Here is a 15,267-nt window from a genome sequence, read left to right on the forward strand (position 1 = left end):
TGTTCAATTGAAAGCCTCCTGTAACTTAAGCCCATTAGATCTCATCTTGTCCTCTGGGGGAGAAGAGAACCAGTCTTTGGCCTCTACTCTGTAGCACTCCTTCAGGTATTTGAAGAGTGCGATCTTGTCCCCACTTAATGTTCTCTTCCCTGGGCTAAACATTCCCAGTTCCTTTAACCTTTCTTCATACGTCTTGTTATGTACCCCTTCATTGCCCTCCCCTGAACCCATTCTGATCTGTCTATATCCCTGTTAAAATACAGTGCCCAGAAATGGACATGGCACTTCAGATGAGGTTGGACTAGCACAGAATAAAGTGTAGTGATTACTTCTCGTGACTTGGAAACTATGTTTTTTAAAATGCAGCCTGAAATCACACTTAAGAGTTTTTTGCAGCTGCATCATTCTGCAGAGTCATGTTCAGCTGTGATAGACTACAACCCTGAGTTCCTTTTCACATGTCTTGCTGCCAACCCAGCATGTGTTTGTTGGTTGTTTCCCTGAATGCAAAACTTTGCTTTTCTGTCTACATTTAATTTTCTTGTTTCAGACCAGTTCTCAATATGGTCAAGGTCAGTTTCAATTGTATTCCTATGTTCTGAAGTGTTCGCTTTACATCCCAGTTTTGTGTTATGAGCAAATGTGATTCTTCTTCCCACCCCTTCTTATAAGACTTAGATCGAAGTCATTTGTAAAAGTATTGAAGAGCCGTGAGGCAGCCCACTTGAAACCTCTCTCATTTGATGTGGAGCCACTGATGACGGCACTCTGGGTATGATCTAACAGTGCCCTACCACTGGTGGCCAGCACCACTGGTCTCAGTGCACATGCAGCCCCTACTGCTGGCAGCCATGATGTAGCACTTCCGGGGGAAGCTCCCAAATGCCCGGAAACACAGGTTTCTGGAAGGAGCAGGTTGTGCCTTCCAGAAATGAGCATTTTGGCCATTTGGGGGCTTGCCCCTGGAAGTGCTCCATCATGGCTGCCAGGGGTAGGGGCCGTGCGCATGTCGCTGCCACCAGCACAGCTGGTGATGCTACCTGGGGCTGGTGATGCTACCTGCCAGCAGTAGGGCAGCAGTCCTACCCCTTATTACAGCTTTCCAAATAGCTGTGAATCCATATGTAGTCAATGAGCGCTATATTTTTCAGTGCCTAAATGCATTTATGTGATACATGTTCTTCAATCTCTGTTCCATGTATTTATGTGTTAGATGTTATTTAACCTTTATTGAACATAAAAATCATCAGTCACAATAGTGTATTTATCTGCATTTGTTCTTAGACACCTCGAAGACAAAAGAGGCTGTTTTGTAGGTACCACAATGGAAACCGAAACCCCCACCTGCTTATAGCGCCTTTTAAAGAAGAAGATGAATGGGACAGCCCGCACATTGTCAGATACTACAATGTCTTATCTGATGAAGAAATAGAGAAGATTAAGGAGCTGGCTAAACCAAAAGTAAGTGTCCCACTTGTTCAACCAGCTGGTAAATATGACCTGTTAACTTAGTGAGATAGCATACTTGGATGTATTGGGGAAGTCAGAAACCACCATCCTTGTTCTGTGAGTGTGACTGCTGTAATATATTGAAACAGATTTCATCCCAGATCTTTATGTGGGATAGTTGGGGACACTTTAGTTACAATGGGCATAGTGAGCCCAGACTCAAATTAAATAATTTCACTGGAGCAGTTCTCCCTGAACCATCAACAAAATCAATTTCCAGTGAAGTGCTGATATCAGGCATAAACTTCTTTTTTCTTTTTAGATGTAGTTTTTGGATTAAAAACACAAGTGTTCTGTGTTCGTCATGGTTTTGCTGCGTATATGATGAAGAATGATGTCTTTGGTTGCAGTTTTAAGTCTTGGGTGGCATATCTGCTAGACTTGTGCTAAAGATTTCCTTCTTTTAGTGCTCAATCATATGCGTGACAGAAGTTAATTTAGACAGAAAAAGGTCCTAGAGCTCCCAGATTTCCCCAGGCAGCCATGCTGGCTGGGGAAAGCTGGAAGTTGTAGGATTTTTTTCTGTCTAAATGAACTTCTCATTTTTAAAGCTTTTTTCTTCCTCTCCCAACCATACGTACAACTGTTACAGTGAGAGTGTTTATGTACTTTGTCTGCTGAGCTCCCCTGAATACAGTTTTAAGGCCATTTTAATGTAAGATGGAAACTGAATTCATAGGAAAATATCATGCTGCCATGTATTGGCATGGTTCAGATGTAATGTTAGACTATGGTTTAGTGTAACATGCATGAGTCTCAAGCTTGTGCACTACCTGCCTCCCCCCCCCCCCCCCCAGCACTCTTCCTTCTGGTGTAGCTGTGAAGAGGAGATCAGAAGCTTTCACCATTTCAGTTAACCACATCCAAACCCTAAACCATGTTTAATCTTTTTTTTCTTTTTTTAAAATGTCAACAAAACCATAAAAGGAAAAGAAAGAAAGAAGAGGAAATATGTCAACATGATAGAATGTATCAATTTCAATTAATACATATGAAATGTGTATGTGCGTGCATGTGCATCTGTGTGTATGAGAAAATGCAACTTTCTAGAATATTAAAGGAATTATACATAAACTTCAACAAAGGCAAAGCAAATACCTATGTATGTATCCATTTGTGAGTGGTGCCTGTATACCACCCGTTCAAATCTTGAAAGCGCTGTTAAGTCCTCAATCAGCTGTGTTATAGGAGGTGAGCGTTGATCCTTCCGGTGTTGTAATACCAATCTTTTAGCTGTCAAAAGGGCACAGAGAATCCATTTACGCTGACCGTGCATTAACTTCCAGGAAGCAAGTAGATAATTTAAAAGAACACGTACATCAGTAAATATTAAAGAGTGTTCCAATACAAAGTTTATCCATATAATAACCTCCTCCCCAAAAGAGGCAACTATTGGGCATTGCCAAAACATATGATTAAGAGAGGCATTAGCAGCATTACACTTCCAGAAATTAGCCGAGTTAGACAAACCCTTATTGAAGAGACACTGTGGCACCCAATAGACATAGAACAAGAGTTTTTGCTGAATTAGACATAACCTGAGAGCCACAGATGCTTCAGATACAGACACTAAAGTAGCAATCCATTGATTAGGCAAAATGGGACAATCCAATTCCCTGTTCCGTTCCTGCTTAAGACCCTGTGGATTGTATGTATTTACTGACAGTAAGTATTTATAAACATGGATCGTGGGTCAATATAGCTGATCGGTGTTGCCAATAGCAAAGAAGATTCTGAAGCTTTAAAAGCAGCAGAACCAAACCTAGATTCTAACAAATGTTGCAGTTGCAGGCATTGCCATTCAGCTGCAGTGGGCAAGTTGTATTTAGCATGCCAAGCCAAAACAGATGAAAACTTGTCATCAGTACCCACTAATTGATCCAGGATTTAAAAAAAATGGCCTTATCTGTCCAACTCCATCACAAAAACATTTTATTGCCCATTTTTAAATCTAGATTTCCCCATAGGGTCAATTTAGCATGAGTAAATGCATCAAAATGGAGCTGACATGACATTATACGCTGACATCTCTAACAGCCGTAATGGTGGGAGGAACCCTACCCATTTTAATTAATTGACCTCGGACCTGAGGCGTTTCTTCACAGAAGCATTTGCCTTCTGCTGAGCTATGGCCTACTGAGCCATGACCCTTAACATGTTTTCAGAAGTGAGCCATCTCGCCTCATGGCGCCGAGGTGGAATGGTGCAGGAAACTTGTGAACTGCAGTGTACCTGGGTAGCGATTTCCTTAGTTTCAGTACCAAAACCTTGTAGCTATCATTGCGTTTATTGCTCATGTAGCTGTAAATCAAAGAAACACAGTATTGCCAGGTCAGTACAGCTCCTCTGCATTTATTAGAGATGTTTCTAAAGTAACAGCCCTTTGTTCATCAGCCAGTTTGTTTTGGCTGAAATTCTTTTGCCTGCCTTGCAGCTTTCCCTCCTATAAACTTAGATATTTTCCTGATGCTTCACCATTACCTCATACTTAAAAAAAAAATTGGACAAAACTGAAAAGCAGCAGCAGGTGTGTTTTCCATGTATGTTGTTCAAAATAAATGTGCAGTGTTATGTGCAGTTATGAGCATAACACTTTCCTAGTCCTTGGCATGATAAATGCATGTGAAGCTACCCCTAGTTTTAAAATGGAGGCACATCTAGTTTTGAGAAAGAATAGTTCTTTTAGAGTCAACATGGGCCCAGTTCACTTGACAAGATATGCCAGGGATCCGGGGAATGCTGGCTTGTCAGGATTGAGCAAGCATGCTAGTGCGTGCTGCCTGATCGCTCCCGCTTGGCTCCTCCTGCCAGCTAGCCCTCTCCATCCAGGCTTGTTTACTGTGATATCCAAACAGGGGATTCTGGCTTATGTCTCCCTGAACAAGCCAGAGTCGTAAGCCAACAACAAACTATGGCTTATGGCTCCGACTTGTTTGGGGAAAGAGAAGCCAAAATCCCCTGTCTGGTCATCACAGTAAACAAACCATGGACAAAGGATCCACACATGCAGGAAGGACTCATGTCAGCGTGATCAGGCAGCAAGTACCAGCATGCTGTTCAATCCTAATACACCAGGATTCTCTGGAACCTGGGCTTATCAGGATGTCCGAACCAGCCCATGGTGTTACACTGAGAGTTGTGCAGGAACTCCAAAAAGAAGCAGTCTGCATTTGAAGCAGAAATTCTTCAGACCTTTATTTGATGAATTTATGCAAGCAATAGCATTACTCCTAGAGATCAAATCGCCAACATTCGCTGCATCATGGAGAAAGCAAGAGAATTCCAGAAAAACGTCTATCTCTGCTTCATTGACTACGCTAAAGCCTTTGATTGTGTGGATCACAACAAACTGTGGAAAATTCTGAAAGTGATGGGAGTACCAGACCACCTTACCTGTCTCCTGAGAAACCTGTACGAGGGTCAAGAAGCAACAGTAAGAACCAGAGATGGAACAACCGATTGGTTCAAAATTGGGAAAGGAGTACGACAAGGCTGCATATTGTCACCCTGCTTATTTAACTTATATGCAGAGTACATCATGAGAAATGCCGGGTTGGATGAATCAGAGGTCGGAATTAAGATTGCCGGGAGAATTATCAACAACCTCCGATATGCAGACGATACCACCCTAATGGCAGAAAGCGAAGAGGATCTCAAGAGCCTCTTGTTGAGGGTGAAAGAGGAGAGTGCAAAAGCTGGTTTGAAACTCAACATTAAAAAAACGAAGATCATGTCATCTGGCCCTATCACTTCCTGGCATATAGAAGGGGAAGAAATGGAAGCAGTGACAGATTTTACTTTCTTGGGCTCCAAGATCACCGCAGACGGTGACTGTAGCCATGAAATTAAAAGACGCTTGCTCCTTGGGAGGAAAGCTATGGCCAACCTAGACAGCATAGTAAGAAGCAGAGACATCACCTTGCCGACAAAGGTCCGTCTAATCAAAGCTATGGTTTTCCCAGTAGTAATGTATGGCTGTGAGAGCTGGACTATAAGGAAGGCTGAGCACCGAAGAATTGATGCTTTCGAACTGTGGTGCTGGAGAAGACTCTTACGAGTCCCCTGGACTGCAAGGAGGTCAAATCAGTCCATCCTAAAGGAAATCAACCCTGACTGCTCATTGGAAGGACAGATAATGAAGCTGAAGCTCCAATATTTTGGCCACCTAATGCGAAGAGAAAACTCCCTGGAAAAGACCCTGATGCTGGGAAAGACTGAAGGCAAAAGGAGAAGGGGACGGCAGAGGATGAGATGGCTAGATAGCATCACGGATGCAATGAATATGAACTTGAGCACGCTCCGGGAGAGAGCGCAGGACAGGAAGGCCTGGCGTGCGATGGTCCATGGGGTCACGAAGAGTCGGACACGACTGAACGACTGAACAACAACAACCACCCTCCTAGACTGTACATAGCACTGTACTTTGAAACTATGGTGATTTAGCTTGTGGGGAAAAAGGACTAAACTAAGGGGATATTTTTGCTTAAAAGAAGCTGTTTTACCATGGTTATCAATGAAGCTATGAGTTAAATTTATTGTGGAACAAATCTTTTGGCATTAATGTTAATTGCACCAACTCTATAAAATATATATTTTCTCTATCAGACATGTATATGATTGGGTTGGGAAATAATTTTATTGTCCATCTCTCACTTGCCCCTCCTGTTAGTCACCATCTGTAATATCCACAGATGGTGACTAACATGACTCAACTAAATAAGTTGAGGCCAGAATTGCAGCAGAGATAACAGTCCACCATCAGCCAAACAAAATACCAGTTCATATTGTGATGTTGCCAAAGTTTGAAATATAAATTTGACTAGCTCATAATTCTTAGGGATTGCACAATTTGTGCCCCCCCCGCCCCCCCCCCCCAAGCTTAGAATCAACCCTGGGCTTCCCCTGGGTACCTTGCAACCTTAAAAATAACCTTTCAGTGGTGGTGGCTTAGCTCTGTCCAGGATTTGGAACCAACCCCACCCCCCACCCCCAGTGAAAATTTTATATTAAAAGATGCAATCAAGATTATGAGTCCGTTTAGAACTCTTAGGGGAAAATGAGTACTTTTTCAGCAGTATCCTAATGATGCTCATTGAGCTCAATTCCAAATTGAGCTGAGGGGAGTTCACTCATCACTAATTAATATAAGGATATATGAGGTGTACTTTAATGTCTTCCTTGTTTAGGGCCACTGAAGCGCACAAAGAGGAACCATATGGCAAGGATAAGTCAATTGCAGGCATAACAAGGAATTCAGAATTATAATTCAGAATTACTGCAAACAATATTTTATTGTACAATTAATGTTCAGCAGACTGAGTTTCCAGCCATGATTTGTGGAGCAAGAGCCTGCAACAGAATAGCAGATGAGTCAGAATTCTGGCACTTCGTTGTGCCAAAATCTATATTCCAAGAAAAGAAAATTAATAGGGGGATATTAAAAGGCAAATGAAAAAATATGGAGGAAAGTATCATCCAACATGGGAGGAAAAAATGATAAGGTGGAGAATAATTAGGTTCCAAGTGTCGATTCTACAGGCTAAGTAAATATTTGACTAAGTAGACTTCAGTAAACTAAGAAACTTAGCCAAATGTTCATTTAATGTTTGTGGCAACATTATAAATAACTGCTCGACAGCAACATGTTTTACTGGAGGGTCAGTTTAAGGAACAGTAGATGGTCTGCTATCAAGTCCCATGTTCATAACTACCATTCCCTCCACTCACCCCTTGCTGTCACTAGGTTAGCAAGATTCTATCTTTCAAGGGCCGGTTTTGATTTAGTGTCTGCTCAACTTCAGGGATCCTAGGTTTTACCCCTGTTTCACTAGTACAGTCCATTGCATGGGTGCATGAGAAATGCCAGGGAATCTCTGCGGGATCCACGCTTTCGAAGGGCTCTCCCTGCTCAGTGGGGAGGGCCCTGAGCCTTTCTTGCCCAGGCAGAGAGACACTTCCGAATGCATAAATCCAGTGGGATCTGTGCTTTCGAAGGGCTCTTCAGAGGTGGGCAGCCTGCAGTGAGAGATGTCAGGGGCCACACTGGGAGAGGTTGGGGGCTGCATGCAACCCATGAGCTACAGTTTGCTCACCTCTGATCTAGCATAACCCCAAACCTGTCTATAAATAAATAGGTGGCTCCACTACCTCTTACATACATTTTGTCAGGATTGAGCCCAGGCTCTCTGTTTGGTTTCGGTCTCTGATTCAGATTTGGAGCTGGAGTTAGAAGAAGCCCAGCAGAGACAGGGTGTGGGGGAAGAATTCCCCAGAGCCAGCAAAGAGCCTTGCCAGGGGCTTGTCGAGGAGGAGGAGGACAAGGCTCAGAGGCCCTCTTCCTCCTCCCTGTGGGAACCCAGGCTCTGTTGGAGAGGGAGGGAGCTTTGGGTTTGACAGATGCCAGAACCTGCTGCCAGGTTAAGCTGGTGGAGTTGAAAAGAGGAGATGGGAGGCATCACACCAGATTGGCTGCCCATCAGAAGTTGGGTCAGGAGGATCCAACGCAGGAGCTCAGAAAAAGCCAACCGAGCACAGCAGGAAACCTGTCTAGAGTTGAAAGACAACTAACTTGCTTTCAGTAGCTCTCTTACCAAAATATTTACTTTGCCAGTTAGGCCTAGAGGACAGCTCTAAGCTTTTGCAGTTGCTTCAGAGGTGAAGAAGTGCTATTAACTGAATAAAGAGTTTGAGGATTGCAGCACAAGTCTCTGCTGCCTCATTACTCAGCGGGAGGGCTTCGCATCCGCGACACATTTTCTGTTTGTGCTGGCTGGGGAATGCTGAGAGTTATAGGATTTTTTCTGTCGAAACTTGCATAGGATTGTACCCTTAATCATCAAGAGTTCTGCACAGCTGAAAGTTGAAGATACTTGTTTTGTTTTTAGGACTTGGTTCTTAGGCAGTATGATTTACATACATTTTATGATGGGCCCATGAGATGAATGTATGCTTGTCAGTAATTCAGTATATCCTCTTTCACAGAGTACAGAATAAACTCCAGCCATACAATAATTTTTTTACAGTGTTTTAATATGATACAGGAATGTGAAGGTTGTGAATGAAAGACAGAAGGTGAAACCTATTTGTTTTTGTAATGTATTTTTGGTGCTACTTCCATTATTAAATCTTGCATTTCTTTTGATACAGTTAGCAAGAGCTACCGTACGTGATCCCAAGACAGGTGTGCTAACTGTAGCCAGCTACCGGGTATCTAAAAGGTAAGCTTTCTGAGAATAAAGATCACTCTCTTTTTTCTTAAGAGTAATTTCCAGATATTTTCAATACAAATTAGAACTTGGAAAGGCCTGGATTTTTACAGTTTGCTTTGGACCTGCCCTACTCCCAAATCTGAACAAATATTCAAAACTCATAGAAGCTGCAGGTCTAGGATTCAAGGGGCTTTTTGAAATGTTTAGGTCATTCTCTTTTGTTTTTGTTTTTTTGGCTGCATTAATTATTTTTTACTGAACTGTGTTTATAAATAACTTTTTATGCTACCGTCAGATAATTTTGTGATTTTGGTTTTAAACTGTATTTTATATTTTTATTATTATGTAAGATACCTTGTAAAGGCTATGTGCTAAAAGGCAGCCTGTTAATAAGTGTATGCATGTATAAATAAATATTGACCTTCTCTGCCCCCATCCCAAAGATTAGCAAAATATTTAGGGAAATTGTATACTTAATTTCACAATGTTTGGGGAGGGTTTTCTAACTCCCTGTGTACTCTTCTTTTCTGCAAGTTCATGGCTGGAGGAAGATGACGATTTGGTTGTCGCCAAAGTGAATCATCGAATGGAGCAAATCACAGGATTAACAGTAAAAACAGCTGAATTATTGCAGGTAAGTACGAAAGGACATTACACGTTTTCCTTCTGTATATATGGGAAACTTAGTGCTGCTATATTTCATGTTCCATAAGCAGAACTGTGAGGAGTTTGGTAACCTTGTGGCATCATGAATTACAAAATAGAAGATACCAGAAGAGAAGGAGTTCTGGGAGAAGGAGCGATTGTGTTCATTGTTTGATCGTTTATTGAGAACTTATAAATGAGAACTTTTTTTGAATGGGAACTGCTGGCAATAAACCTTCCCAGAAAACTCCAGGTGTGCATCAAGGAGTCCTGCACATAAATTATTACTTTTGATTATGGCCACAGTCTGATTCTGTAATGATTTTGAGCACCAAGGAATTTCCATATTGTTTTAAATCTGATGGGTTCATCTCAGTTCAATGGACCAGAGTACCAGATACTAAGTAATCTTGTGGTTTCTGGCAGATAGAGCAGGTCAAAGAGCTGAGGTTCTGGACATCTGCACCAATTGGACCTGCTAACATGTTGAACAGTGGAGATCATGTCTCCTCCAATTGCTGTTTTGACATCTGTCCAGGACAAAAATGTGCTGAAACTCATAGCGATAAACAAGCCAGTTTCATTTCATAGAACTTTCTTCCTCCTCCCATGCCACATCTTCAGCTGCCTGGCAGATATTTCCACTTGGTTACTTTATCATCTCAAACTCATTCTAAGAATGAACTTTTTCTTTGTAAGCCCTCCTCTCTTTGCACACTCTTCTTATCCACTGACAGTGTCACCATGCACCCTGTTGAAGCCTTACCTTTGATCTCTTTTTCTCTCCTTTGCTCCCTGTATTCAGTCCATCACTAAGTTGTGTCACTTCTTCTTTACAACATAACAAAAATTACAAAAAGATGGCACTTCCTCCTTTGTCTCCTTGGCAAAAACTGGTTCACATCCTGGCCATCTATTGCCTTGACTACAGCCACTTTCTCCTCTCTGGTCTTCTGTTATCTTGCCTCAGTTCCTCACCTCGATACAACACTCTGTTGCCCCAATCATTTGCCTCTCTTGTCCCTCTGATCGCCAGGATGACCTTCCTTGAATCTCTGCACGAATTGGTTGCCTTACCACTCCCTGATCCAGCAGAGGGTTTGCCCACCCTCACCTTATTTCTTTGCTTTTGATATATTCCAGCCTGTGATCTTCACTCATCCAGGTCCACCACCTTTGGCGGTCTGAAGTTCTGCTGCTCCCTCACACAACTCCAGCCTTTGTCTCTTGATGTCCTGTGCCTATAAATGTGTCTCAAAACACCGATGCGGTGCCACCTCTCTCTCTCTCTCCCCCACCCTCAAATCCCTCCTCAAAAACCCCCTTTTCCTTGAAGCCTTTGGCACAACTCCCTAGTTTTTATATCCTGCTGCAAGGAACCCTTTTTGGCAGTTTGCACTGCTGGGATGTGATTATATACACATACACACACGCGTGCGCACACACACCTCCCTATATGGTGTCTCTATGTCTGTAGACACACAGACAGACACATGCTCCCTCCTCCTGAAAATGTCCCCCTACCAGTAATGAAGGTTTTTAAAAAACCCTCCTTGGCAGCTTTTAAAAAGCCTAATTGCAGCATGGAGGGGCAAATATTTAGGAGAAATCGTAGCATTGGGGAGGGGAGGGTTAGCCTTTTCCTCTCTAGCAGTGACCCCAAACAAACAAATGCACCGCCCCCCTCCCCTCCGGTGCTGCAATTAGGCTTTTAAAAGACCTCCATTGGCACCAATGGGGGCTTTTTAAAAAAAGCCTGATTTCAGGATGGGCAGGGAAGCGGGGGAAATTGCTTATCTCCAGTCAGGGAGGAGGGTGTGTGTGTGTGCGCGTGCACGGAGGGATTCCTTTTCTGTGAGAGAGGAAGTGGGCCCTGGGAGGCAGGATGTGGAGGAAAAGCTAGCAGCCCAGAGAGGGAGCTCCCTGCAGGCCAAATTTGGGTCCCCATAGGGTCCCCATTCCTGCCCTACTGCAACTATGACTAATTATGTGTAAGTGCACAGATCACATATTCTTTTCCTTTTCTCCCCTCTGTCTCTTCTGTGTTGAATTGTAGACAAGCAGGGACCTGTTTTCTTGTACTCTGTAAAGCTTCATGCAGATTGGTGCTGCTTTATAAATAATAATGATGATAATAACGATGTTATAGTGATGATCTAGTTTTTTCTTTTTGACTTGCAGAAAAAATAATTTATTACTTGTATTTTATTTTGCTAAAGAAATTTCATTTTCCCCATACCTTAGGTTGCTAATTATGGCATGGGAGGACAATATGAGCCACACTTTGACTTTTCAAGGGTAAGGTTCTTAATTTCGGATATTTTCTGTGTTACTGCTAAGCATATCTGATATTATAAGGACCAAACCAGAAGTGATGGAGGTTCACAATTAGCTCTGACATCGTTTTTCTTTCCTAAAAAGCAGCTGTGGGGCAGGGCTGATTTGGATCCAGCATGCAACACTGGGGAAAGGACTTATCCCTCTTCTCCCTTGCCATTTCCCAGATTTAAATTGCCCCCAACAACCACCCCAGTAACTATTATTAGTAAAAATACAAGTACAATAAGGGAGACTGTTTTGGGGGGAAACAGTCTCTATGTGTGGGTTCTGCCTTAACGGCGGCCTAAACGTAATTGTAAATAACTAGAAATAAAATACACTTCCCACAGTGCCACAGCTCTGATTCATCTTTCTCTCCCCTGGCAGTTGCTTTTGAGCAAAGAAAATGATGCAGCAGATCCAGTTACAGAGAACCATGTCATCTCTTGCTTAGCCCTAAGTTAATGGTAACCATCCACAGATATCCGTCTTGCACGAATTGATATTTTTTTAGGAGATTGCAACTGAAACATGAGTGGCTTTTGCTGATGAGGGCACTGACTGTATTCAGGGAACTTAGTACGCTGAAGGGCTAGTCTTATGGATTGAAGGGAGAACACTGTGTGTGGCTCTTGTGAGGTTCTTTCTAAAATACTTTCTCACACTTTCAGTTGTTTGCAGGGCTATGGCTATTGCAATAATGTGTGTGACAACAAAGTAGCATTGTCAAAAAGATAATGCTGACAGTGGTGTGTTGTTTTTCTCACAACATGCAAACCTTCTAGTTTTTCTATACCTGTATGTACATAAAAGGGGCAGAGTGATCTTTAAGGTAGCTAGGTAGGTATATTGAAGTTTATAGCATAGCAGTAGCTAGTATCCAACAACCAGAAACCCCAATAATACAATTTACAACTATATCGTCAATCAAAGTATACGAGCAGGAATAAATTACATACGTACTAGAACTACAGAATGCCGGTCAAAATCTGTTTCAGCACATTGTCTGGTGGGTTATTGTATAGCAGAAGCTCAGCCATATTGCGCTAGTTCTTTAGGGAGAGCAATCTAAGGGCCAGACCACATTTTATGAGAAAGGTGTGGCTGTTACTGAGCAGACTCTCCTCCCATGTCTCCCTGCTAATTTTTAACAAAATGTTATCAGGAGATATATATAGTTGCGGCCTTCTTTAAGATGCATAACATGATACCATGGCATTTCCGCACCCTCTGCAAATGGCAGCCCATGTAGTGGGTTGAGGAATTCTGAGTATGATAACATCAGATCACACTTCCTCTTCAACCAGATGTCACCAGATGAATCAGATTGGGGGCAGCAATATGTCCCTGTGACACTCTCAGTTTGACGGTTGTGCACTCTCTCAGTTTGAGGCCCGTCTTGAAAGTGGACAGTAGCCCTTTGACTCAAATGGGACTTCTCCGCAGTTCTGTGATTAAGCAGTCAGAGGAGCTTCAGTTTTTACTTTGTAGACAGAATTACTGCAGGTACAGTGGTGGTACCCTGGCATGTCCTGGAGCAAGCAGGTAAACTGTAGATGATATATGCACAACTCTGAACATCCAGGGAGCCATAGCTCATTTCAGGTGTGGCAAAGATGGAAGTAAGTTGTCCATCTTTATCCATTTGTGGTGAAAACACCAGTGTACCTCTAGCGGTTGGTGCCTGCTGTGCAAGGTGTCCAGCCACCCTAAATCTTTTGCAGAACAGAAAAGTGTGCAAGTAAGCTCTCGCTTTTTTCTAAGTCTCCCAAGCTAACTTCTAGAAACGTTCTTCCCTCACCTTTTAAGGCAGTCTAAAATGTCATAACGTCTATGATCCACTGCTTTCTGGGAACATTTATAACAGCTTGGCTTAACAATTGTTTTGAAAAGCTGAGCTAGAGTCCAGTTTTGCTTTTATTTCTGTTAGCTTGCACTTCCGACACTATTGGATTGGTTTCATTATTGTGTCAGCTCATTCAGTGGGACCAAACACAAGACTGAAATCTTAATTGTTGCTCAAAGAAGCAATCAGTCCTAAGGCAACTCTGTGTTCACCATCTGGCATTTCTGGAGCAAACTTCCTAAAGCAGCACCATTTGTCTGTTGCTTTTGTTGCAGCTGCATTGGCATGGATTGGATGATAGTCTCCCCTCCCTTCCCCGCCACACGTTGGGGAAGTGAGATCCTGCCATCCCGCACAGGGAGAAAGTGGGGCAGAGCACTATCCGAATGTGGCCATTGTGCTTTGATACTAATCAGCATACATGTAAAGCCTCTGCGCTAATTTACATCTGTGCAAGAAAGTCAGGCATCAAAACAACCAACAGGATCTTCACTCTTGGACTGTTTGGCTGGGGAGGAGTCACACTTGGAATTTAGCTGACAGTGAACTGCCAAGGTTAAGGAAAGTCAGCAGTTGGATTTATTATGAATTTGGATGAGTCCTCTTCGCTCTATATGCAGCACAGATTAAGACTTGAAGCTCTTTTTTTCTGTTGCTTTATGTGATGAAAGTTTCTCAAGCAGCTCTGCAGCTGTTTGTTTTGCTTTCCTGAACACTTTTACGAAGTTGTTTTGATATCCAATCCTAATGTACATTCTTCTAAAGATGTGGAGCACAACCAGAATCATTCCGAAGGCCACTTTGTACCTTTACCAACTCAACAGGACTACCTTGCTAACATCTTACTATCCAAAAATGTTTTGTTACCTTTTCAACTCAGTGTAGTACATTCCCTTAACCACCTCCTCCCACCCTGCATTCCATAATGCAGCCTCTACACTGCCACAGGTCTCTCTAAATTTTCTGTTAAGCTTCTCACCTTCTCTGTCTCTCTCTATCTGTGTGTGTGTGTGTCTGCCACCCACAAGTCTGCATTCCTATCTCTGTTACCCTCTCTTTGCTGTTTCCCCTACCCCACGCTTCTCCGCAGTTCCATTCCCAATTACCTCCTCTCTTTCTCCACAGAACTCATCTGTCAGAACTCCACAGAACTCATCACAGGTTTCTCTGTACTTCCATTCCTGTCGCTTCCCTTATTCTCTGTTTCTTTACCTCAGTCTCTCAGCTACCACACCGTCTTTCTCCACCCTTCAGGTTTCACTGCACTTCAACCTCTCCCCTCATTTCCCATAGGTCTCTTCAAAACCTGTTGCCTCCTTTTTCTTTCAACCCCTAGTGTTCTCTCTTCTCTCTACACCACCATAGATCTCTGTACTCTAACCTTCCCAACCTGGCGCCCTCCAAATGTTTTGGACTACAACTCCCAGCAATTCTGACCATTGGCCATGCTGTCCAGGATTGATGGAAGTTGAAATCCACAACATCTGGAGGACCAGGTTTGGGGAAGGTAATTGTACCCCATCTCTGTTACCTTCTTTTTCTCTTTCCCACCCCACAGGCCTATCTGTATCCCCATCTGTATCCTTCTCTTTTCTTCTTCTTTCAGTCTCTATTTTTCTTAGTTTGTGTTCCCCGCCCCTGAACTGATATCTAGTCTTCATTAAGTTTAACAGCACACAAGGCTTTTTACCCTACCAGCTATTCATACGTCTGTAGAAGGCTGAGATGCTGGTGGGCTTG

The 15,267-nt window shown here is 42.8% G+C and overlaps 1 protein-coding gene across 8 annotated transcripts in view; it reads left to right on the forward strand.

Annotated features, from left to right (window-relative positions):
* Positions 1-15,267, forward strand: part of P4HA2 (prolyl 4-hydroxylase subunit alpha 2) — a 70,131-nt gene that overhangs the window by 48,836 nt on the left and 6,028 nt on the right. For all 8 annotated transcript variants that reach the window (XM_084838853.1, XM_084838849.1, XM_084838852.1 and 5 more), the window contains 4 exons: positions 1,285-1,461; positions 8,656-8,726; positions 9,252-9,351; positions 11,607-11,660. In XM_084838853.1, coding sequence (XP_084694979.1) covers positions 1,285-1,461; positions 8,656-8,726; positions 9,252-9,351; positions 11,607-11,660 — 402 coding nt within the window. The remainder of the gene's footprint in view (positions 1-1,284; positions 1,462-8,655; positions 8,727-9,251; positions 9,352-11,606; positions 11,661-15,267) is intronic.

This window comes from Heloderma suspectum, chromosome 2 (assembly GCF_057233095.1).
Source record: "Heloderma suspectum isolate Gila_16-S chromosome 2, 16-S_ref, whole genome shotgun sequence".
Classification (NCBI taxonomy): Eukaryota; Metazoa; Chordata; class Lepidosauria; order Squamata; family Helodermatidae; genus Heloderma; species Heloderma suspectum.